The sequence below is a fragment of the Haemaphysalis longicornis genome, unplaced genomic scaffold (genome assembly GCF_048455015.1).
Source record: "Haemaphysalis longicornis isolate Haplotype H1 unplaced genomic scaffold, Haemaphysalis longicornis Haplotype H1 scaffold_13, whole genome shotgun sequence".
Lineage (NCBI taxonomy): Eukaryota > Metazoa > Arthropoda > Arachnida > Ixodida > Ixodidae > Haemaphysalis > Haemaphysalis longicornis.
This window is the reverse complement of record NW_027526233.1, coordinates 8,200,318-8,225,235: the sequence shown is the minus strand read 5'-3', so window position 1 is coordinate 8,225,235 and position 24,918 is coordinate 8,200,318. Positions and strand designations below refer to the sequence as shown.

At 47.5% G+C, this 24,918-nt stretch overlaps 1 protein-coding gene across 3 annotated transcripts in view; it reads left to right on the top strand.

Annotated features, from left to right (window-relative positions):
* Positions 1–2,151: 2,151 nt before the first annotated feature.
* LOC144164233 (uncharacterized) overlaps positions 2,152–24,918 on the top strand; it is a 57,539-nt gene continuing 34,772 nt past the window's right edge. For 2 of the 3 annotated variants that reach the window (XM_077694756.1, XM_077694754.1), the window contains exons 1-4: positions 2,152–2,335; positions 16,515–16,636; positions 17,681–17,955; positions 18,350–18,521. In XM_077694756.1, coding sequence (XP_077550882.1) covers positions 17,826–17,955; positions 18,350–18,521 — 302 coding nt within the window. In that variant the 5' untranslated portion in view covers positions 2,152–2,335; positions 16,515–16,636; positions 17,681–17,825. The remainder of the gene's footprint in view (positions 2,336–16,514; positions 16,637–17,680; positions 17,956–18,349; positions 18,522–24,918) is intronic. The other variant, XM_077694755.1, reaches the window with a different exon arrangement.

Sequence of the window (24,918 nt, the reverse complement as noted above, 5' to 3'; positions counted from 1 at the left end):
GGAATATTGCTTCAACCATACAGACGTACGACGGGCATCCAGCGGACTTTATTGATGGAACCATAGTAAGCGTCCATGCACAAACGTAGCTCGGACGTCCGTCGGACCAAACTGAACGGAAGTTTCCCAGAAAAATAGATCCGAAGTACGTACACCAAACGGCGAGCGGGGGACTTGGACCTTCGGCTGCAAAACGGACGTCCTACGGATATCTGTGGTCCAATTGGAAGGAACCTCGAGCACTTTCGCGGGTTTCGTAACAGCCTCCCATTATCCCACGGAAGGGTTCAAATGGAGGGCCGTCGTCATTACGATAGGGCGACGGACTTGATTTTTTTTACGAGTACGCCTACGTTTGTTTAGTGTCCCACCTAACTGCAAACAGTGATGCATCGCTTCCATTGGTAAAACGGACGCGTAAGAAGAGATATTTGGCATGCTGAATACAGCTGCGTCCTGTGCTTTTGCGTGTCCGAGGCCTTGAGGACTGTGCGTAGCGAAAAAGCCGATATCCGCGCCTCAAACACAACCGCACTAGCGGACTTTTTTCATCCGTGTAAACGCAACTGTAAAGGTAAAAGACGTTGAATTAGCGCGAGAACTGTATTATGCAATAAACTTAACCCCCAGAAGAAAAATTGCTCAATCCAAGACTGCTAACTGCACATGTCTCTCCCTATCTTTGTCTAATTTTCTAATCGTCAAGATAAAAAAGTAGTACAGTATTATTTTTACAATCTGCTACTAATATATCTTCAATAGCATTTTTATGTTGAAACAGGAAAGTTTGGATTGCGTTAGACTCGAGTAAATTCGGCTTCCGGTGCTGCTAATGCCGCGTTAAACTTTTCTTGCCAGGCGAATACGAATGCTGGGTTGGGGCTTATTTACAAGCTTCAAGATAAACCTGTGCAGCCAGGCATCAGCGATTACTTCTATCAGTGACGGGTGACACGTGATAGATAAATACGCGGGAGTAAATCTTGTGGAACTTTCTCGCTCATGTGTTAGCTCAGTGGGTCTGCGCAACCGCAGGTAGGTCCTCCGTCCGGTTAGCTTCCATTAGGCCGAATCTATTTATTTAACAAAATTGTGGGTTCATTTCCGTACCGGTACTTGGGGCTCTATCTCTTGATTTGATGGCCAACTAGAGAACTTTCGCTCAAAAGGAGCCAGCCCCCCCCCCCTTGCCTACGTGCCTGGTGACAGGGTGCTGCGAGCCACCGTTTTTACTTCCGATCATCGATGCGAGCACGCGAAACATGCAATGTGCCGAGACATACAACGGCGTCAAGGCACTCCACATTGGAGGAAAGATGTACGGGGTCACCGCGTATGATGCACCATCGGAAGACTAACTGAAAGCCGCAGACATCACTAACAGGCTGGCCTACGAAACAAATCCCAACATCCTTCAGGCCAGACGAATGCGCCTCATAAACTCGGTTTTCATCATCATCCAGGGTACAGGGTACAACGACCCCGTACTGCATCTATATATATATATATATATGTATATATATATATATATATGTATATATATATATATATATATATATATATATATATATATATATATATATATATATATATATATATATATATATATATATATATATATATACATATATATATATATATATATATATATGAGAAGAAAAACTTTTCAAACAAGGTAAAAGCACGATTGTGGCCTACGTTTCAGCAAAGATTTTTCTTCTCTTGTGTTCTCTACCATCTTCAAAGTTCTACTACTCCCTATATATATATATATATATATATAGGGTTGCTGTGTACCTCTCTTCTACGACGGATGCTCCCAGTTAGAAGAACGCATGGATGTGTGCCCAGCCCCGGATTACAATATATGTAAGCTCTGGGGCGAAGATACACCATGTGAGGGCCGCAGTGCACACTTAAGTGCGCACTCTACCTCAAAGACCACAACTCTGGGGACAAGAAATGCCGGCTCCGCTATCAAAACCACCGAAGAAACGCAAGTGTGAAAAACAGAGCAGGAAACAGTAGCAAGACCGCCACAGACAGCACTTCCTGCAATCGCGACTGAAGCAATCCACTACTAAATCCGGTGGCGCTCTGGCCGGAAGGGGGGATCGCCCAAGCTCCTTCCCGCGGTTGCACAAGAAGCCCGACAGAGCAGGCAAGACACAGACCGCCAACAGGAACCAGGCCCGACTTCACCCAGGGCGGCAGCATTTCGCGATCATCGACGCTTCGTCGGCGGCCGGGCAAAGAGCGCCGGGGCCTCAAGCAGCGACGCTCGCGATCCACGTCACTTTGCGGCAACAGGGCTGCCAAGTACCAAAATAACAAGGTGAGTTGGCAAGCCGCGTTCTGCAACAGTACAAATGACGGGAAGTGTAGGGATACGTAGGATCAAAGCTTTCGCGGCTTATGCTCTACTTTGCGCTGTGAAATATCCCGATACAACCAAATCCTAAAATTGGTTTTCTCGGAGAGCCGAGCACTCAAAGCAGAGCTAGCTCAATTTGAAGGCATTCCAGCCCCAACTAATCCCGCCCGCGCCACCAATACTGCCGAACCGATTCCCCCAGCTACTGGAAGCACCGACCTAGTAAACTCAGAATTTCCGGAGCATAACTGCGCAACTGCGGTAGACACAAGCGACAGCTCCGTCTTAGAGGCTAACTCTGGAAGCGCGGTTGACGTAGTGGGAGTGGAGACACGACTCCTCACCTATCCTTCACCAAAAATGGTGGAAAGAGGGCACGCAAAAAAAAATTTGGTAGCGACGGCTATTTCATTGCCATACCAATCGTTTCCAGAGGCATTGCGCATAAATCTGGAAAACTGCTTCGACTGCTCGACTGAGACGCGTTCTGAGATTTTTTTTTTATTTCTTGGCAAAAGAAAGGGCAGGCTAAGATTAAAGGCGAACGTGGCCTGACACCGGCCTCAGCCACCCGATTTACAGCGTACATAACACGTCTGTTCACAAATTTAAGCATGATAGCACAATCGTAATAGAGAAATAGCACAAAGCAAAGTTATTACTACATTTTTTATGTATTATACAAAGCATAGGTCTCAAATTCACAAACGGATCACAGTGTACACATAAACGCAGTAATTCGTACGTATGGACTTTCATCCGTTACACTACTATGTCACAATTACGTAATTACGTATTTTTGTTTGTAATTGTTTTTAATTTCTACCTTTAGGGGAACATGTAGATATATACTTCGAACCCCTAATTCTATATCAGTATTGCGAGCGTTTTGCTTAAGTAACACTTCTTTGACCTGTTTTTTAAACGTACGTTCACTGGCGTCGAAGTTTAATTTTTTTATAATTTCAGTTGACTGGTACAAGAAAGATTGGTCACCATAGTTCGTTCTTACTTTTGGAGTGTGACGTATCGTATGCCTGAGATGGTAGCCAGAAGATTTACTAACTTGATTGTTGGTCTTTTGCTTATAAATGGTGTGCAGAACCTTCATGTAATAGATTTGGTCAGCTCGAAGCATGGAATATTCAGTAAATAACGGACTTGTCCTCAATTCTGTCGTCAAATTCGAGCGGCAGAACGCGTTTCTCTCTCCGACTCGGGTATAAACCCGGGAGCGGTAGAGACAGCCAATATTGGAGCATGGTTGGAGCAACTGCTTGGAGGTGCTGGAACAGCCGCGAAATGCATATCCGCTTCAGCCTCATGTGACGCGGCTGTTGCGCGCGGCGTTTAGTCATGCCACAGAGCAGAGGCATTGGCAAAAATGATAACTGTCCCCCTTCACCTCTCAGCTGGTGAAATTAAGACATCAACCCGTCACACCAGGTAGGAGCTTTGCGCCTATCCTAACAATCTCTGGCATACGTACTCATGCGAGCGAGAATTATTCTTTGGAGTCGGATATCTCCGAGCACAGGCACGCTAGAATTCTTCTAACAGATACTGCGCAGAAACACGGCTGGCTTTAACTTTCAAATACAAACACACCCACTTACTGCAGTCAACAAAATGTTCATTGCGAAATTTTAGTTAATTGGGCTGCTGATACCTATAATCATTATCTTACTTTGTGCCCTCCTGGCCACAAAAATTATATGCAGAGGTGGACTGCACGGCCGTCCCAGTGCTTAATTTTAGGAAAACCATAGAGCTTAATTTCGAACACCCGTTATTTCAAAGGCCTGTAACACCAACCAGTTCATCACATATGAGTTTCAAAATTCGGCAACATTACTGGGCACGCCGAAATACCCAATGCTTTGGTTTATCGGTTCGAATAAAATGCTATCATCATTAGCAAAAATGTCTGGGATTACGTTGTAGTTGACCCTTTTGTATTCGTAATTAATTAGACAATTTTAGTGACGTCATTTAAATCATTATTAGCGAGGGGACTTAATGAATGGAGTAACACTGAGGGACATAAAACGAGCACCGTGGATCAGAGACGAAAGAGGAGTATAAAATGCCATGGTTCAAATTTAGAAAGACATGGACTTGGGCTGGCCATCCAGCGCGACAATCGGACGACAAATGGGCCCCGGAGATATCCCAATGGATACTTCAATGCATCGTAGCAGCTTCTTGGTAGGCTATTGTTTCATTTTTTAAAATTTCCTTTCCCTTAGATTGCCTCGTGTACCCCGGTGTGTATTATTTCGTAGAGGTCAGGTGGGAACGTATCTACTGGGTGAGGTCGTCTCCCTAGATGGAATGATGTAGGAAGGGTATACTTCAGAGGAAGGCCGCAGGGTCTGTCTTGGCGAGGTTAAACAGGAAAGGCTGGAGTACCCACCCTTGGAGGTTTTTAGACTTCCTAACTTAATGGGCCCCGAATTAATGTTTCCGAAATGAAGGACGAGGCTACGAGATGACGGGAACGATCTAACGTAGTTGTGAGTGCGCTTTTGAAAACCGTTTTTGTTGGATATCTCAAGTATGGTCGAGCGTCACAGTGTCGAACGCTTTGGAGATATGTAAGTCAAGTATAAGCTTAGTGTTTTTTGGTTTAGATACATTAGTTTTTAGATAATTGATTGTTACATATTTAGACATTTAGTTAGATATTTAGTTGTATATGCTTTGGATCTTATGTCGGATCCCAGGTGAAATGTCGTATCCCACGCCCATCATGTGGCATGCATCCGGATTGCAGCATAAGGTCCTGAGTTGCAACATAAGGTCCTGAGTTCACAGACGAGGGCGAAACCCTGGAATGGTGTCGGGGAACAGCTGAGTCTCCTCGGCGTGTTCTATGACTCCTGCCAAAACAACAGGCTCTAGTAGTTTAAGTAGTAGTACACTGAGATTATCGACGAGTGGCGGCTTCCCATGCTTTGGTTTAACTACGGTCTTAGACGTTCTCCATTTTTCCGGAATTCGATCATAGTTTCAACATTGATTAAAAAGGAATGTGATGCCAGTGATAGATGCCTCTTCCGACTGCCCAATAATCTTATTATTAATGTAATATGCGCCATGATCTGGGGCCGCTATGGTGTTTAGTTCATAAATGGCAGCCTAGACATCGGCTTTTGTACAAGGTGCATCACAGGTGGCGTTACGCTCCCTCGTGTATGGAGGGTATTCTGAAGGCGGGTTTCTGCTATGTCATCATCAGCAGCAGCCTATCTACGCCCACTGCAGGGCAAAGGCCTCTCCCATAGATCCGCAATTATCCTGGTCCTATGCCAACTGAGACCAATTTATCTCCGCAAACCTCTTGTTGTCATCTGCCCATCTGAATTTATGCCACATCTTGCCATGCTTGCCATCTCTAGGGATCCACCCTGTTACCCTTAATGACAAACAGTTATCTTGCCTTCTCATTACGTGCCCTGCCCACGCCCATTTCTTCTTAATTTCTACTAATATTTCCTTAACACGCGTTTGTTTCCTGACCCACTCCGGTCTCTTCTTGTCCCTTAAAGTTGTGTTATGCGCTTGTGTAAATATGCGATAAGTACATGTCATATCTCCGACTACTTGTGTATCAGAGCGGCTGAGCCCAAGGACGCGGGTTCAATTCCTGGCCGCGGCGGCCGCTTTTCTGATGAGGCGAAAAGCTAAAACGTTCATGTGTTCGAGATTTCGGCGTACGTTACCCGGTAGGCAAGTGTCAACGTTAATCCTCAGCCCTCCCCTACGGCGCGCCTCATGGCTTGTGTAGCGTCGGCGCGTTAAACCTCATAATCAAATCGAAGAGTAATAAGTTGGCTCGCGCTGGTGCCGCTCTGATGGTCCAAGGTCATACTTGCTGTCTTCAAAAACGCCCCGAATTTGAGGACAGCAATCGGAAAATACTTGTGCGTATAATTTGCGCAATTCATTGATGATTGATTGTAGGTTTTAACGCGCCGACACAACGCAGGTGATAAGGCGCGCCGTAGAGGAGGGCTCCGGATTAATTTTGACCACCTGAGGATCTTTACGCGCGCCGAAATCTCGTACACATGGGCGCTTTTGCGTTTCCCCTACATCAGGAAAGTGGCCGCCACGGCCAAGAATTGAACCCGCGTGCTCGGACTCAGCAGCGCAACGCCTTAGCCACTAAGCAAGCGCGGCGGGTAAATTAATTTGTGTAATTGCTACATGGCCTGCAGGAACATGCATCTCGAAACATGAGTTGTATGCTGTGAAACAGGTTTTATCTTCTTCTCAACTATTTTCCCGGCCTGAGATCTTTATCTTACCAATACAGGCAGTTGGGAGAGTTAATGTGTGCCTCTTCATGCTACAAACAAGAAGACAATAGAGTTAAGACAATGGCGGGAAGGAAAACAACTGTCTGTCTGTCTGTCGGTCTGTCTGTCTGTCTGTCTGTCTGTCTGTCTGCTTCTTCAGCTTGGGTTTTGGCGCTATTTCCACTATGAAGGCGCGCAATTCCTTCCAAGGCATGGGCAAAAAACCATTGAGTCATTTGAGCATAACAATAGGTATTAAACCGAAGTTTCAGTGGCCTCACTTATGCCGTTGTATGCCTATACACCCTGTAGGCAAGACAACTTTCTCTGACGATGACGATGAATGATCGTGAGTGTATTAAAAAACGCTTTTTGAGGCCGGAATCGAACCTGGGTCGCCCGGGGTATGGAGCCAGCATCTATCCGATTGCTCCATTTTGACATGGTCGAAGCCAACTCAAAGCAGCAGGTATCGATTCGTGCCGTTCACTCCAAATCCAAAGTTAGGTTTACGGAATGCACACCCGAGAGTCGCTGTGGGCATTCTAGAAAAGTGGTGCGTACTTCCGGAGTAACACGTACTCGCTGTGTGGCGTTGGCCACACAAAGAATCCATCACGAGAAAGGTTCGCGTTCAAACATCGTCGCCCTTAGACAGAGGGGCGCATGATTTCAAGAGGATCAATCTTTCCCATTAAACGTTTGCTGGGTACGCGTAACCCGTTGGCACTTGGACTTTCTCTACGAACTGGGCTGTGCGGAAGGGCTATAGTTTAAATCAAACCACGGAAGTTATTTTGCCTGTTTCAAAATGTCGTGCTACATTGTTTCCTTTATTTCGCCTAGATTAGATATGCAGACTCCGCGGACACGTGTATTTGAGTAAGTGCGGTGGCTATGTTGCAGTGTATGAGGTGTGAAAAGACGGTCTTCAGCTTCAAGACTGGGCGGGCGTAAGGGAGCCAGACAGCACGGGCTTTGAAGTACAACTGGACTCATTTGTGCTGCAAAAGGAAAATAAAAGTAAAGGTGTATCGAAAAACATACATTAAACCTTATCGGCAGATGGATAAAACAAGAGCAGACACATAATGACATCGGTCACTGATCGATTTGGTACGTCGAAGCCTTCCCGAGACCTACATCATCTTCTCGAGAAGTGATAACCACGTTCTAATAATTAATGCCTGCTTTTCCCGTCTTGTGGCCTACACAAATAGCATAGGTTCCACATGCTCTCCGGTCGGAATAGCGCGTGAGGATCGCACTGTTATCGAAGAGCTGAGCACTTCCGAGAGAAGACCAAGAAAATGCAAGAGTGCAAAAAGTCCGCGACTTGATATTACACACGTGGTCCCTCAGGCGGTCATTTAGACAACGACCCGCTGGCGTTATGTAAGCGTGTACGCACTGCGAATGATCTCGTACATGTCCTTGGCCAAGCAACCAACGCAGCGTGCCGTGAACTGCTTGACCCACTTTAGTAACTCCGGATCAGATGGTAACGATGGGAGTCGCCACAAGTGTTTGCTCTAAAAAATATTCCCAAGAGCTTCTGTACCCATTACGTGCAACCGAGGTTTAAATTCTCAGACAAGCGTTTCTGGTCTACGGCGTACCCGATAAACCTCCTGCGTTCTTTTCGGTGAATGTACTATATGAATTCTCTTACACAGCTTCCGGGAAGCGGCCTCAGTTGGCAATACGAAAAGCGCGTTCTTACCGTTCTTCGATAGCGTGACATCTCCACTTATTGGTGAAGAGGGTGGCCTGCTGCATCTTCTTCGCTCCGGACACGCTGGCCTCCGGGCAAGCGTGTAAATAATGAGCATGAGAAATCCGTGCCGTGTCTAATGAAAGCAAGAAACGCTACATCAACTGCGGAGGCAACGTAGTCAACGAGATCTTGTTGTCGGGCGGACACTCTGACAGAGTGCAGTCGGTCATGGGTCGTTGTCGAAATGGTTGCCTCAGGGAGCCTCTTCTACGCACTTCAGGACGGTCATGCTGTCTTTTGTTTGCCAATGCTGAGCAGCTCTGAGCAGCTTTGAGGCTGTCCAAAACTGCTCTCGCAATCAAAATTCTCGGAATAAATGTGGTGGCGCGGCTCTGGAACCATCCTGAGCTGCATAAAACGACAAATACTACACCAACACTTTCTTAGCCGATCCATAGGCTATTCCTGGAACGCAAGTTCACTTCTTCTTCAACTCCAGGGACCCTGTTTTGTTCGTAGGGTTCTTCAGGGCACGGTACACATTATAAAGGTAGACTGACAATAAAACCTTTCACTGCAGAACATATCCCAGCTTTATCGTTGTTAGCCGAGTCGTGAAAACGTGGCCATAACCTTTTTTATCTTGGTTTCTCCGTTTCCAAGGAAAACCATTGCTGAATCACACAGAATCAAAAGTTTATATAGTTCAAGTTTCTCAAAAAGCGGGTATGCACTTTGTCACAATTTAGTTCTCAGCGTTTACAGCTGTGATGCGACGGGTGCATTTGTCCCCTCTCCGTTTTTGAAGAATTCCTAGTGCAGGTATATAGTAAACAGCGAAGCGACATTTACAGTAGGGTGTAACTCACTAGTATTCGAGAGAATAAAGCACCGGAACACCTGTCATTTCCGACATCAATGCCAAAAATGACGTTTCGGCATCAAAAGACGGGGCACGGCAAGTACCACAGGACTGCAGCTTTTTTAGTCATCTCCTTTTATTTTAACTCCCTTTTTACTGAACTATAAATATGGCGGTTCTCAGTCACACAAATTTAAAAATTACACGGGCTTCAGGAAATTTTCCTGGACACGTTTATGCTTTCCTTTCCAAGGCTGCTAAAAACATTTCAGTGAAAATATTTCCGGGCCCAGGTCGCAGCTTTATAGAGGACAACAGATCAAACATGAAACCACGCCGCTTTGGAAATGTTTTATTTTTTAGTTATTGACACAACACTGTACGCCTATTGAAGGGCTAAAGCAGGAGTGACGTAATTACAATGTGATATCGACAACATCAGAGTGACAAAACATGAAAAGCATGAAAATAGGAGGCATAACTAAAACATCCAACCAAAAGAAATTTAACACATTTGCAATAAAGGTCGAAATTCAATAGAGGCCCGTTTACATTGACCCGACGAGGGCGCCTTGAGTCGAAATAAACAGGTTTTTTGGACTCGACACCCCCATGTATAAGCGGACGGGGTGGGTCAGAGAGCCGTCGCGGCGAGTCCAGTCAACTCGGAGGCAGGGGGTGGGTTAGCTCGCTCGTCGGGCTGAGTCGGAGGGCCGCGGGGAGCAGAATACCGTATTTGCGCGGTTCTAACGCGCCCCCAATCGTAGCGCGCGGGTAACTTCGCGCAGGAAAATTCTAAAAAAAAATGTGACACTGACGGTACTGCGCAGATGGAAAGACATGACACCACGTACCTGGAAGAGGGAGATTTTATTTGGCGTGCAGTTCTAGAAGCCAAAAATGAATTGCGCTTCACAAGGTTGCTTATCCAGCTGCTGCTGGAAAAAAAGTTATAGCGGGGAACACTGAAGTTGCTTGCGATTTCAAGTTGCTTGCGATTTCAAGTGCCTTGATCTTCATAATTCTAAGCGTTAGGGGCTAAGCAGAAGCACAAAAAAATGTGCAACAGCTGACCAGGGTAAGCGGCATGCCATTGAGGAATCAGTGCGCCGAAATTCACTCACGTGGTGTTGACGGATTGTTTTTATTGGATTGAGTTGGATTTTGCGGGTACTTCGTGTCCGTTGCGCATGGCAATGCTGCTGGTCGCTTTAAAGCCTATTTCGGTTTTGAGCCCGATTGTAACGCGCACACAAATATTAAGCTACCTTTTAGCAAGAGAGGATGCGCGTTAGAATCGTGAAAATACGGTAGCCCCTTTTCCGTGAACCCCGCCGCTCCCCTCACCTCGACTCTTTGGACGGGGTTCATATAAACTCGGACGCGTCGAGGTAAGCTGAACCCGCCACTCAACTCACCCCGCCCCCGTCGCGTCCATGTACACGGGGCTTAGGGTAATTGTCATGTCCACGTGGTCAGTGACGAGCTGACGAACGGGCACACTTCAAAAATGCGGTCTATTCGCCTCAAGAAGAACACGTCTTTTCAGCGACTGCTCAACAGCAAGGTCCCAAAGCGTCTCTCGCGTGCATTGTCCAGCGCCCCGCGGTGTCGGGGGCGGCGCCGGCGAGAGAAAGGGCCCCTTCGTGGGGAACACTAGTCGGCGCGCTGTCATGCGGGGCCGAAAGAGAATGGAAGGCGCTTCCGCTGGGGAGCGCGAACACAACATTTCTTCCCATCTTAGAAGAGTGCCTGGTAGCGGTCAGGGGGGTGTCGGGGTGGGTCGCGGGCATCCTGTGCCGCCTTTGAAGATGGCTCTGGTCGAACGGGCGTGAGAGGGGTCCTCCTTTCCAGCCAAAACATTACGCAGTGCCTATTCTGTGGACCAGACCACAGGGTAGTGTGCAGCTTTATTCTGTGGACCAGACCGCAGGATAATGCTCAGCATTATTTTGTGGACCATTTGAGGCGGCGCCTGGCGGTGCTGTTCGACGCAGTCGTGTCATGCAACGTTTATTTCAGTTTCAGAACTGCGCCGACTGTGCCTTCCCGGTTGGGCGCTCTGGTCGCGAGTTGGAGGGACTTTAGGCGACAGCGTTGACGGCGTGCGCCGGTCCGCTGAGCTCTCAGTTGCGTTGTGTAGTTGCGTGTCTGTTCTACAAGTTTCTTATTTTCGCTTGCGTTTGTCTTTACCCTTGTGCGAGAACCTTGCCTCTTCAGTGCATTCGGTTGTACGGCCGCGGAAGAAAACGTTTCGTGACTCCGTAAACACGCTGTTTTCTTTCATGTGCTGTCTTGGTGCACCGACCTACCTCACGGCCGGCTGTACGAGCGGATAATAATAATAGGAATCTTTATTTGCAAGAACAGTACATATAATTTCCCAGCCCACTTAAGCAGCTGATGCTAGTGAGATGGCTGAGCACATGCATCGTGCATTGGGCACATGCTTATGTCCTTTACAAAATGAACAACTGTAAGTAAGCCGAAAAAATTCTGAATGCTATCACCGTCGGCAGGCGCGCATGCGTGTTCTGCTCCTTTCGTTTACCGCCGGTGCAGCTACACGGCGCTCCTATGCGGTTCGGCCACAGCTCCCGCGCTCCAATTACTTCTGTCGGCACCTACTTCTTTTTAGGGGCCAAGTCGCTTAGGGGCTGGGGCTGTTGGCATCTCCCGTCGTCGTAATCGTCGTCTCATGTCACGGTACTACAACACCCGGACACTCGTTTACGCCTCGCGCTAGAGCGCTTCGTAAGGCGTAATTAATATGCAGTGCTCGGAGCTTACGTGGTTACCAATTTTGGAAGAATGGTCTTTCGATGTTTATGATAGTTTTCGCCCACCAAAGTTCGGTGAGCGGGTTTTAAACCGACACGGATATGTTTTAAATCAGCGTCGTAGTCATTGACGAGACTGTTTGTTCTATATGCAATAAAGAAAAAAGAAAGCGTAGTAAAAAAAAGAAAAACACCGAGACTCTCGTTTACGCCTCGAGCTAGAACGCTTCGTGCTTCGAAGACAAGAGACTTTTACAGCAACGCTGTATACCTCTATCCCCCCACCACCCCCCGACGGTTTCATCTCCGTTAATCCGAACAGCATTCCCCTTTACGCACAGCAAGCGATGCAGGTAGCGTTATGTCGTCGTCAGGCACTTAGTACACAGCATAACAGAACACACGAAATCAAGAAAGACGTCCGAAGCGGCGAGCCCTACGTTCCACACCACGATGCGGCGAAATGCGGCCGAGTTCACGTTCACAAAAATTAGGCGGGCAAAGAAACGTCTTCAACTCCCGATGACATGATGCCGACCGTTTTAACGCTACAGGACGCTCAGTTTGCGCCGTATTTGTCCCGCGCGAACTTTGTAATAGTCGCAATGTTTATTATGGAACAACAAGCTTGGCATGGCTTCAGTTGACTTCGGGGCAGGCTTGATAAAAAAAATGTTGCGGTACGTTAAAAATCGACATCAAAAATATGTGTTACTAGGTTTATAGCCTAGGTGTTTTGTAAACCAGATCACAAACCTGTGGACAAACCACGCAGAAAACGCTAAGTTGGCCTGCCCCCCGCAAATGTTTGTAGACCAACCACCTACAAAACATATATTAAGTGTACGTGGCCTACACAACCACGATTTTGGCAATCCTGGTCCACAGAACAACGCTGAACATTATCATGTGGTCTGGTCCACGGAATAAAGCCAAAGGTTATCCTGTGGTCTGGTCCACCGAATAAAGCTGAACATTATCCTGTGGTCTGGTCCACAGAATAAAGCTGAACATTATCCTGTGGTCTGGTTCACAGAATAGGCACTGCGAAAACATTAGCCTCGCAGGGGTTGGCCTGTGGTATTTTGCACTGTTGTGTGCTGCTTGAAAAGGAAGCGGGCCAAGCGTCGCTGTAATGACCCTGTCTCGTCCTTGCAAAGTGCCCGCTTCAGTTCGGCCACGTAGCGTTCGCCTTGGCCGTTCGTTGCTGGGTGGTATGGGGCGGATGTCACAGCTGTGATGCCGTTGTCTTTGTAGAATCGCCTGATCTCTGCCGACACAAATGCCGTGCCATTGTCCGATACTATCTTTTGAGGTAGTCCGAACGTTGCAAACAACTCACGCAGGGCATCGATGACTGCTGCAGATGTTGGCCTACTCATTTCTACAACTTCTAGCCATTTCGTGTAGGCATCCACCGCAACTAGAAATGTTGTTCCTTCGATTGGGCCTGCAAAGTCAACGTGCAGGGTGTGCCATGGAGTTGTTGGCTTCTCCCAATCAGGAATGGGGGCTCTCCGCGGGGCTTGTTGGTTTCCCTGGCAAGCTTGACACGTTTGCGCAGCTGTTTCAATGTCGTAGTCAATTTCTGGCGACCACATGTAGCTGCGAGCGCCCCTTTTCATGGCTACTACTCCTCGATGACAGCATGAATGAGCGTCATGGCTTGCTCGCGTAGTGCGCGCGGTATAACGACTCGTGACCCAAGTGTCACGCAGCCGCGATGGAGACTCAACTCCGTTGCTCTTTTCTTAAAGGCGTTCAAGTTTTCTCCGGGGAGTTTCTGCACGTGGCCTTGGTGCAGTGCTTCGCTCAGTTGCGACAACGTCGGGTCCTCTTGCGTTGCTACGGCGACCGTGTCGGTCGTTAGCGGTGGATTAGGCAGGGTTTCAAACATGAGCACGCAGCCCACTTGTGAAGGATCTTCAATTGTTTCGCCCAGCGGCAGACGACTCAATGCATTCGCGTTCTGGTGCATGTTTCCCGGGCGGTGCACGAGCTCGTAGTCGTACGCTGACATCTTTATGCACCACCGTGTCATACGGGGGGACAGCGTATGAGGTATTTGTTTCTGGGGACCCAAAATACCCAAAAGAGGTTAGTGATCTGTAATGATGATCACGTGTCTGCCAGCAATGTACTGGTTAAAGTGTATGGCTCCATACATGATTGCGAGTCCCTCTCGATCCAGTTGCGAGTAGTTGCGCTCTGCCACTGAAAGGGTGCGGGAAGCGAAAGCAATCAGTGCTTCCCTGCCTTGATCGTCGGCTTGTGAGAGCACTGCGCCCACACCGTAGGGCGATGCGTCGCAGGCTAGAAGCGGGAGCTTCGTTACATCGTAGTGCCTGAGGACTACGCGCCGCCGGAACAGGTCCTTAAGCGCTTTGAATGCTTTCTGGTTGCGTTGCGACCAGCTCCATGGGACATCATTTTGCAACAGGTAGTACAGGTCGTTAGCCACAGTTGCTCGCTGCTGTAGGAATCGATCGTAGAACGTTATGAGCTCAAGAAAGGACTGCAGTTCCTGCTTGTTGGTTGGTGCTGGTGCCTCACTGATAGCACGCACCTTGTCATCAGTGGGATGAATGCCTTGAGCATTGATCAGGTGCCCCAAGATCTTAACCTCGGGCACTGCAAAACAGGATTTGTCTATGCTTAAGCGCAAGTTGGCGCTGGCTAGCCTGCAAGTACAAGCCCTAGGCGTGCTGCGTGTTCTTCCCTTGATGTGCCGCTAATGATCACATCATCTAGGTAAACGCACACTCCTGGAATTCCAAGAAGCGTGGACTCCATGTACTTCTGGAAAATTGCTGGGGCTGCTGCCACTCCAAGCGGAGGTCGTTTAACCCTGTAGAGGCCTCTGGTGGTGTTTATAGTGAGCAATTCAGATGTTTCTTCGCTCACCTTCAGCTGATGGTACGCCTGGGTCAGGTCCAGCGTGCTAAAATTCGGCCTCCACGGAGTGGGCTGAAAACCTCCTGTGGCGCTGGTAGTGGGTAAGCAGAAGCCTCCGTTGCCAGGTTCACGGTGCTCCTGTAGTCTCCACAAAGACGTAGAGTTCCGTCTTTTTTCCTGACTCCGACAAGTGGTGTGGCCCAGTCTGAGTGCTGCGTCGGCTCAATGACCTCCTACTGCTCGAGCTTGCGAAGCTCTTCGTCGTACGCTGACTGCATGGCAAAAAGTACTGGCGTGGCTTTGAGAAATCTGGGGCTGGCGTCCTGATGGAGTTTGAAACTGATCACAGGTCCGTTGTGACCGGGTTACAGTCCGCAGAAAAAACGAGAATTTGAAAACGCTAGCTCTAGCATTGAAGGGCGCTAAAGTCGGCATGCCGGTGTCGTGTTGGGTGAATGGTGAATGGTTGGATGTGTTGCTCTTGGCTCGTGGACAATTTTTTATTCTTGAGAAGATGAAGAAATTTTAACCTTTGGATTTTCTGTAGTAATTCCAAGGTTGGGATGTTATGCTCGCTGATAGGTTTGATTTGTGATTCGCTCGAACGGTATTTGTAATAAATGAAGAGAACAGGTTTACGCTGAATTATCTTAAGTGCATGAACATTAGTTTTTGTGTTAAGGAATTAGGGTTATGCGTGCATCCTCCACGATTGGTGTTACGATGCATTTACAGGCTAGCTTTTTTAAGCTAGGAGGAGCATGTTCGATCCTATGTCTTTACGAACGGAGCTTACAAAAAGAAGATGCACAAATGTTGGAAATGTGTTTGGTAAAACATCAATTGTCTGTTATTGTTACACCAAAGTACTTGTCTTCAGTAACTTCCTTTAGAGGTTGTACTGAAGGGTTGTAAAAAAAAGATAAATAATTCTTTGTTATTTTTATTAAACGGATTTGTCGGCATGTAGGTTCATATTCAATTTAAAGCACCAGACGTATGTGTGACTAAGGTAGAAATTCAATACTGATTTGTCTCGGTGTCTATATATATCAATGAATGATAAACAGTAATCTTCAAACATCCTAATCTGAACAAGGCCGAAATTAAATTCACAAGATTGTTAACATATATAAAACGATCACGGACCTAAGACGCTGCATTGCAGAAGGCCAGATGACTAGGGTAGGGATTGTGAAAAGCCATTATCAATACGAACGAGTTGCTTTCGTTTACTTAGGTACAAAGATGTCCAGGTAATTACAAATGTATTTAATTGTAATTTTCGACTAAGGTAAACATAAGCAACGACATCAAAAGCGTTAAACAAATATAGAAAAATAGCACCTACTTGGCCCAACTTGTCAAGAAAAGCTGTCAAACAGAACAATAGATGCTAATGCGCGTTACTGTAGATAAACCTTTTCTAAGGACGTGGTGAAATGAAGAAAGCTAATAAGCTCGTGCAGAGATTTATGAATGTAGTTAGCGATATTATGTTCAAGAAGTTTGCAACACGATGATGTCATTGAAATTGGTCGGTATTTACTTGGGCATGCAAGATCATATTTTTTTAATACAGGTACCAAGCTTGCGGGGTTCCTGTGAAAATGCAATCCCCGATGGAAGAGATGTACGACATATTACAACCAGATATTGCGATAACACCTCGGCGTAACGACGAAGAAAAGTCTTGGGCAATTGGTGAGTGCCTGGGAAAGCTTATGTTTTAAGATTGAGAACCAAGGAGATAACCCAAGGCGGAGATATAAAATCACTACCAGGAGCGGAAAAAACGTCGATCGTACGCATGGTATCACTTTATTTAGAAAAAAATTTAGCAAATACGCATTTAAATGTTCAGCAGTATGAACAGGATCAACAAATGGCATTCCGCCGTGGCTAAGTTGTTTTATTTGTCTTTTCTTGCAGGACAAAAAACGCGAAAACTTCTTTGCACAGATCTGATGAAATTTCTCAAAGCACCGGCTCTTCGAGTTGGGGAAGGCAGAGTTAAGACCGTTTTGGTTTGCAACAATGGTGCCATGGTCAGCCGCTCAACGTTTTAGACATTTGATTTTTCTTTTGATGCGCAATATAGTACGCAACAACTACGAATCAACGCGACCGCCTGGAACGGAGTCTTAAGTATGTCTGATAGCCGGCTAGTGCTTTCGCTTCTCTTCTCAAGCTCTACCAAGCTTAAAAGCATGCCAGAAGTGGCTGTTAGGGGCGTTTAAAATCACTCGATTTGAAAGACGACACTTTCGGCAATCCCGAAAACGTGCCTTTCGATGCGATTTGTTGTCGTTGTTGTTTTAACTATAAATATTTGACGAAAGTTCTGTATTCGGGAGAAATCATACTTTTGATACAGCGGTAGCGTTTTAGATATCTTTTGTGGCCGAACAAGGCCGAAAAAAGCAGCGCGAATAGCGTGCCTGCCAGCAAAAAGCGCCTTCTTGATGGTACGAAAATCTTTCGCTCACTAGCTACTGCACATGCCCCGGCTTGTTAAACAATGAACCGGACCGCTACATTTTAATGCCTGTTTGCAATTCTTCCTGTTGAAAATAGGCGTTGTTTTCGGCAAATGTTTCGGAAATTTGTTGTTTCAAGAGACATCTTTCAAAGAAAATCGTTCCCAAAGTAATGGTGGCCAAATAAAGAAACCAAGGCGCATGACATCTACAGTTGTAGTTCCCCAATGACAGGAAGTGACATTTCACTGTTGTGCCTTCATTGCAGCCAACAACGGGAACTTCCAGACGATGACAGTGGCTGAGAACTCGGTTCCCGGAAATGTCAACGGATTACCGGTCCCGGTTGGAGTGGCAGCGGGAAACGGCCAGGAGGGCTGGTGGCAGCACACGAAGAGGATCTACGCCCAGCGATGGAAGATCAGAGACACCGTATTCCCCCTCAGTCAGCAATGCTGGGGATTGGCATGGCTACGGCAGCACTCACGGCCAACCTGATGGGCTTGGGAATAGCAACCATGCCCTTAGCCTTCGCCGGAATAGGTGACTTGACCTCCTGGACCATGAATTACTACTCCGGTCATTGCGGCATGTTGTGATCGCAGTCTCGGTAAAATTCAAGTTTAAGGTAAAATCTCATCTGAAAAAGCAACGGAATTCACAGTTCTATTCACGAAAGCCAAAAGTTAGACCCAAATAACTATAGAATTGTGTCGCAGTGAAAGGGTTCTATCATACAGATTAGAGAGTAATGAAGTTAAAGAAACTCTACAAGGAAAACTACCTACTGCAAGGGCACAGTTCCAATCGGTTCACGCAGTAGTTGGTGGTCTTCACTTTCTAATGAAACCCACAGGTCAATGACTAGGATCCTAATGATGTATTTTTTGCTGATTTTGGCAATATCTACGCACGTGCTCTTCAACTCCTTTTTCAGGCTGGAGTGCCATCTTCCTCACCCTTCTTTTTGGCGCACTCGCTGCGTTTAACTCCCTCCTTCTGGGATGGTCCTGTGACATCCTCGAAGAACGACACGAAGAGTTTCGGAAATTCCACTGGTACACCCAATACACGGACATTGCCTCAAAAGCATTTGGACCATTAGGCAGGTAATATGTCTCTGTTTTTAATCACTTTTTACGTGTGTTGATACAGACGCTTTCCTAAATGATTATCACTGTGCCTACCTTAGGATACGCTAGTGAACCTAACACATCAAAGATAACATTCGCACTGTCTTACCTTTTGAACCACTAAGACAGTTAACCATTCTGCTTTTACTGCTTAATTATTTCAAGGCATAAAATACATTTTTGGTGAAATTTTTCTATGTTCTTTCCGCGATTGTCGTTAAATTTGCAATTATAAAAAGATGATGCGACATATATCACCTAAACTACTGAGTTGCTTCCTTTCGACGCCATTCGCTCTCAGCACCCCCCAAGAACAATACAACTTTTATAGAAGTTGCCTTTCCACAAAATATGGGAACGCAGTTTTTATAGGTCTCTGCAGTCTTGAGATTTTATTATTATTCTACTTGAATGAAACCCATACATAAACACCACTCGGATATTTCATGTTTTCTCACCATTCCCGCACTTCGCCTACTCATGTTGATGAGAATATTTGCGTCAATTGAGACAGTTAGTGGCGCGAACCTTTGGCTTCAGCGCCGCCATATATTTCTCGGAGGTGAATGAATTTGGCTCACGACATAATATGTGCAACACGAAAATAAAAAAAATACTTTGATCATATTCTGGCTCTTCTGCCCCTTCAGGAATGCACCACCGTGTATCGTCTCACAATGGAGGATGATACAACCTCCCAGGTAGCACTCTGTGAACTTTACGTACAGAATGTTTTGTTTTTCGTGTTTCTGCCACGCGGCGCGCGAGAAAAAGTTTAAAGGAAGCAAGACGGAAGAAAGTACAAAATCAAGAGAGAAGGGCTGGAAAAAGTACATATAGTCACAAAACCAATAGTCTACAGGTATTCATGATGTCCAGGTAGTCTATCAGCGACCTGCAGTATCTATCTTCCGGCACCCAGCTGTTCTAGTCATCCGGTTTATACCATCGGAAACCGACCTTTCTGAGCACGTTGTCTCGAGCTATCCATGTTCCCGCGCACGTTTACAAACGATGTTTTGGGTCACCTACAGCACAACCAGCGCCCGCCCGCCGTGGGGCTTATTCTTGCCGCAATCTAACCGGCTGTGGATAGGGCTGCTTCCCGCTATCAAAAAAACGATGCACAGAAAATGACCATTTTCCCCTCACCGGACATCCCATATATACCCTTGGCAAGAGAAGGTGGGAAATGAAAGCCAGAATTGTACTGGTTTTCCGGCACCTATAATCCGTATACTTTACTCTATTGAAACGCACTTCAAGTAACGCGGCGAGAAACACGATAATGTAGAGCATGTCATGGTAAAGGTGGGCGACAGTATGGCTGTCCTCCTTAAAAGGCGGTGCGGCGGGGAAATAGGCGGAACGCCCCGGAGACGAGGGCACGAGCAGCGACACGTGCCGCCTCAATCCCCGCTAGTGAGGCATGTCGGGAGGTCCACAATAGATATGCAACGCGCTGAAACGGAAACCCCCGAGACTGAGAGAAACATCGTGAGCGATGAAGCCGGCACAGTAATGGCAACAAAATGTGAGACACACGGACGACTGGTGCATGCCATTTGCATGGCACTGTTTGTTACGATGGCCGCCACGACGAGTCGTACGCGTGAATTTGTGACACATGGTCCGACGCGCTCATGCAATGCGTCGTTGGTGCCGCTCAGCCCGCTGCTTTTCCTCCATGGTTGCCATCCTTCTGAGGCCCACTGCGGCCGATTTAGATATGCGCAAGAGAAGTCCTAGCAGGAAAAGAAAACCATTATCAACTTTAAGTGAAAATGAATAGTGCTATTACGTTATACATTGCATTTTTATATATATGTTCAGTCCCGCGGTGTGGTGGGAACATTTAGCACTCGTGATTCCGCTCGTCCATGCTGTAGGTACCGCTGGCAACATTTGCCTACCAGGCGGAAAGCGCGCGGATTGGCGGCGGCGGCGGAGTGCTGATCACCACAAAATACGGGGAATTACCACTGGCGCCTCCTCAGGCCTTTGAAATAAACTTTCTCAGCGATCACACCTTCGGGCTGTCATTGGATGCGGCCCCAAGAGGATCGCAACGATGGCACCACTGCATCTAGCTTGCCAGTCGCACGTCGTGAGCCTCGTCCTACTTGCGAACGTCGCCAAAACTGGTCCGAACGATCGGTAGCAACGATCAGTCGCACGCGAATCGCGCGCCGCAGTCGTCCATGTGTCTCGCGCTTAAGCCCTGGAGTTGGTCACAATGGCAGGAGGCTAGGGGTGGTGGTTGCGGCATGGGCACTGGTGGTTTCCGCGGCCAGACCAGGAATCGTGGTGAAGATCACGGCGGACGAGAATACGTTGCCCTGATGACGGGTCACCACGACGGTGAGTGGCGACATGTTAAGGTAACAAGCCGCGTTCATGTAACAAGTATTGCTCTTTGGTGCTTGAATCTTCACAAGGAGCACGGATTCAGGTCAGGTGGCACCGAGGCTTGCATATGCGAAAAGGTTCTTGAGAAGGGGAGCCAATGGGAGCTTTGTTCACAGTGTAAAAAATGGGCCGTCGGGGTGGAACGTGTCTTTCTCAATTAGTGCTGAAAAACGCGCAGCACAGAGAGTCCTCGTGGCTGGCTTATATCACCTTTGAAGCATGACATGATCGTGGAGATTTTTCGCGCATACCATCGACCGTCATCCTGTCAATTCTTTTCTTTGATCTCGTTTCATCGCCTGGTCACTTTTTCATAGACGACGTTTGAGTGGCTTTCCGCGTTATCCGATAAAAGGAACAGATGTTTGTCAGCGGCTTTCTACCTCTTAACGAAGACCCAGGGTTCTTTATGTTCCGCTCGTCCGCTTTAAAGGAGCCATGAAGAGAAAATGCAAGTTGGTTTTATTCAAAAGATTTCGTGTTTTATAGTGCCCCCAGCGCTTGTTCGGATACAAACGGTACTTTATTCACTGAAAAATTAAACAATTTAGGTTAAAATTTTGATTTTCCCGCTCAATCGTGCATTTTCGTGGTCCCAAGTGACATCACTGAAACCGACCGCTCTGCAGCCTAGAGTACCTTCATTCACGCATCCGCCGTACAGGGTAGAGACACGTATACGCTGGCGCCGCCATTTTCGGTCGCTCGCTCGCCGCCGAAGAAAGTCATTGTGTCAAAACCGCGCTAAAATTATCGCCGCAACGTGGTTTACTGAAGAAGTTTGAATCATATTGTCTGTTTCGCGTTGCTAGGTCTCGTGGGAAACGAAAAGAATAACGCGTTGAGCCCGTTGGCCCAATTGCGGCGGCACGGGACCGTTCAAAGGTTGTCTCCACCCTGTACAGCTTGTTGGTTTGTTCCCGCGTTTCTTTACGTTCCGTAACCTAGATGGCGCCACCATACCGTGGCAAGCGTTTGGTTTGTTTTTGCCCGCATTTAAACCTGGCTTGTTTTTGTTCTGGGAGAAAATATTCGTTCCCTGAAACAGTGCCCGCTCGACAAATGGGGTCACGTAAGACACCGTTTCTTGCGTCAATCGGCCAGTGTCGTCTGAGACAACCCCAAGCCCCGTAGTGCTGTGCAGCGAAACAAAGCATGCTGTGCGCAGTACGAACAGCAGAACGCATCAGTACTTCTATGTTTACATGTGCTTTCGTAACTTCCACTGTTTGTCCCATCATTCGTATTGCTTTGTAAAGAATGTGCCCTAAATTTAAGCGCAAATCGCTCGTTCGTCTAGTTTGTAAGTTCTACCTAATTTGAGTCTGCTTCTGCCAGCCTCCGCCAATCGCAGAGCTTAGCTCATGTGACGACATAGGTTCTGTTGCGGGAAATGAGCTGGTGGGTCGCATGACCATTCCCGTTTTTCCTAATTATGTAGCTTATTTGAGCGAAGTTTACGTTAAAAGTGGTGTCAGTATGATTCTAACGAGACAATCTTTTGAATGAACCAAACTTGTGTTTTCTCTTCATGGCTCCTTTAAGGGACCCGTGTACCGTACAGAATACATGCGATTGACCATTGTTCGTTTTTTTTTGTTTCTACGAATGTCGCATATATGTGGTTTGCTTTTTGATGCATAAATGACTAGGTAACCCCGCACTCGTCATGCGGTGCCTCCTTTTATGGACAAATTCTTTCGCAGCAGATCAAGCGTTACTTCAGTCTGTGCCAAACCGAACCGACCGGCCAAATCGCCTGAACAGGAGCACACGAGTGAGAAACGGCTGACGCCGACCAGAGCTGATCGCCCTGCTCGCGTCCCGCCGCCCACTAAGGCTAACTATGCCTCTGTTGTTTCCCACCTTCCCTCGCGACGCGGAGCTTAGAAAGGAAACCCCAGCCCCGCCGGCGGGTTCTTTTAGGCCGCAGCCCTTTGGCGTCCGTGTCTTGGCTGAGCCGCGTCGACATGGTAACCGAATGAACGATGGCGTTACCGAATAGGGAAAGAAAACGGAGGAGGAGAGGGTCGCGAAATTGTGAGGAGAGGACTGTTCGGCGTGGCGGCGCGAGCGCTCTCCGAAAGTGTGCGGTGAGGGAATGGGGAAGCAGTATGCTGCGCCCGCAAGAGACGCTCGTCTGCGTGACGCTGCCGAAAACGTGAGGGGGGTGTGCGCGTGACGGTGCTGCGCGTTCCCTGTCAAAGACGCGGGTCGGGCTCCCTTGCTGAGACACACTTCACACCGCCGACGCCGAGGCTCATCATCGCTGCCTTCAAGAGAAATCACGAGTGAGTGCTGTCTCAGCGCACTGCCGCTGCACCCAAATATCGCACTAGGGAGTATCGCAATTGCCAGCCAATTTTTTCCGCTCTTCTGTAGGGAGGTGCGACGCAGTAAACGGGGATTCTTTAGCGTCCGGCATCGACTCTCTGCTTCGGACGGGAGTGCAGCTCGGCCAAGCGTAACAACGTGTTCAAGTGCACTATAGATGCGTTCCCATTTTTGAGACGATAATGCCAATCACACGGCACGTTGTCTGTAGTCTTCGGTGTGGCAGAATGTCCTACGCCACAAGGGTTCTGACAGATACACTGCTACCCTCTTTTCAAGCATGAAGCGAGAAGATTCCGGGGCTGACGACCCCAAATATCTGCCGTTGGAGATTTAGGACCTTACCTGAATGAAGCTCTGTTCCCCAGAGATCTTTCAAACGCGAGATTCAGAATAACGTATTACTTTAAAGACGCGCTACTTCCGACCTTAGCCCAGTATTCAGAATCCCTCTTCCAGGCGAGAATCCAGTCGAGGAGATCATTGAAAAGGATTTTCTCATTTGAAAGCATTGTTGTATCTTCCCATCAACCGAGTCGAGGGAACACATATAGTGGAGGGCTGACCCATAATACTGAGGCCTGCCCTTGAGAAGGCAGTTGAAGTTTCGTTTCGTGCCCCGTCGTGCAATACTAAATTGGCTAGAAAGCAGGAAAGAAACAAATCACGTATTCCCGAATCCGGAATGCTCCGTTTTATATTAGGCAACAAGGAACAAAGAATATTCGTGAATTTTAATGTTGTATTATGGGGTAAGGTTTTTCTTTGTGGTTCCAGTGCCCGGAATGCAAGACTTTGAATAATTTATTAACTAGCTTCTTCTCCCTGCCCGTTACCAATAGCTACAGCCATTCAAGTCTCTATAGTTTGGTGCGTCAGCCGGTCAAATACTCTGAAGAACATAGCAAAAGCCGTAAAATCTGTTGCCTGAGCATGAAGGCACTAGGCACTGCACCGTACCTGAGGTGTCGATTATAGAACCTTGGGCTGTACAATTTGGCTTGTTTGTTGAAGGTCAACGTTTTGTTAATTAATCTTTCGCCCAAATGTACTGCGCGTTTTACGATCTACTGAAATTTAGGATTGAGCCTACCGGAGCTTCGAGTTTAATGTAACTAGTATGTTCCTTTGTGGGTTTCGATACGTCTGTCGACGTGCGGGGACAGTTCCCACGATATCACTACGCATGCCCGCTTCACTCTCCACCAATACTGTCCTGCCCACACCGAGAAAACCCACCATCACGTGCGCTCATGGCCGCTCTTGCAGGTGAGCTCCTTGGCCTGCCAAGCACTTCCGCACTGCACTCATCTCCCGCACCTCCCCTCCCCTAATTCTCTACAGTGTGCTGACCACGCCACACTGATCCAGTCCATGTGAGCCTGCCTTCAAGGTCCCATCCTTTCCAAAGTTAATGCAGAGCAGTGGTAGAGAGCGCTCGGCAGCAAGGACCCAGAAGTCCAGGAACTTCTGGTCACCCGTGCTGACAACGTCGCCGCCGGCCTCAAACCGGCAGCCACACTCCACACTCCTTCCGTCGACCAGCCTAAGGCTGAATAAAGTCTCTCTCTCCCTCTCTCTCTCCAACAAGCAAAGGATAGCGAAGTCAAAATTTACGGCACTGTCTAAT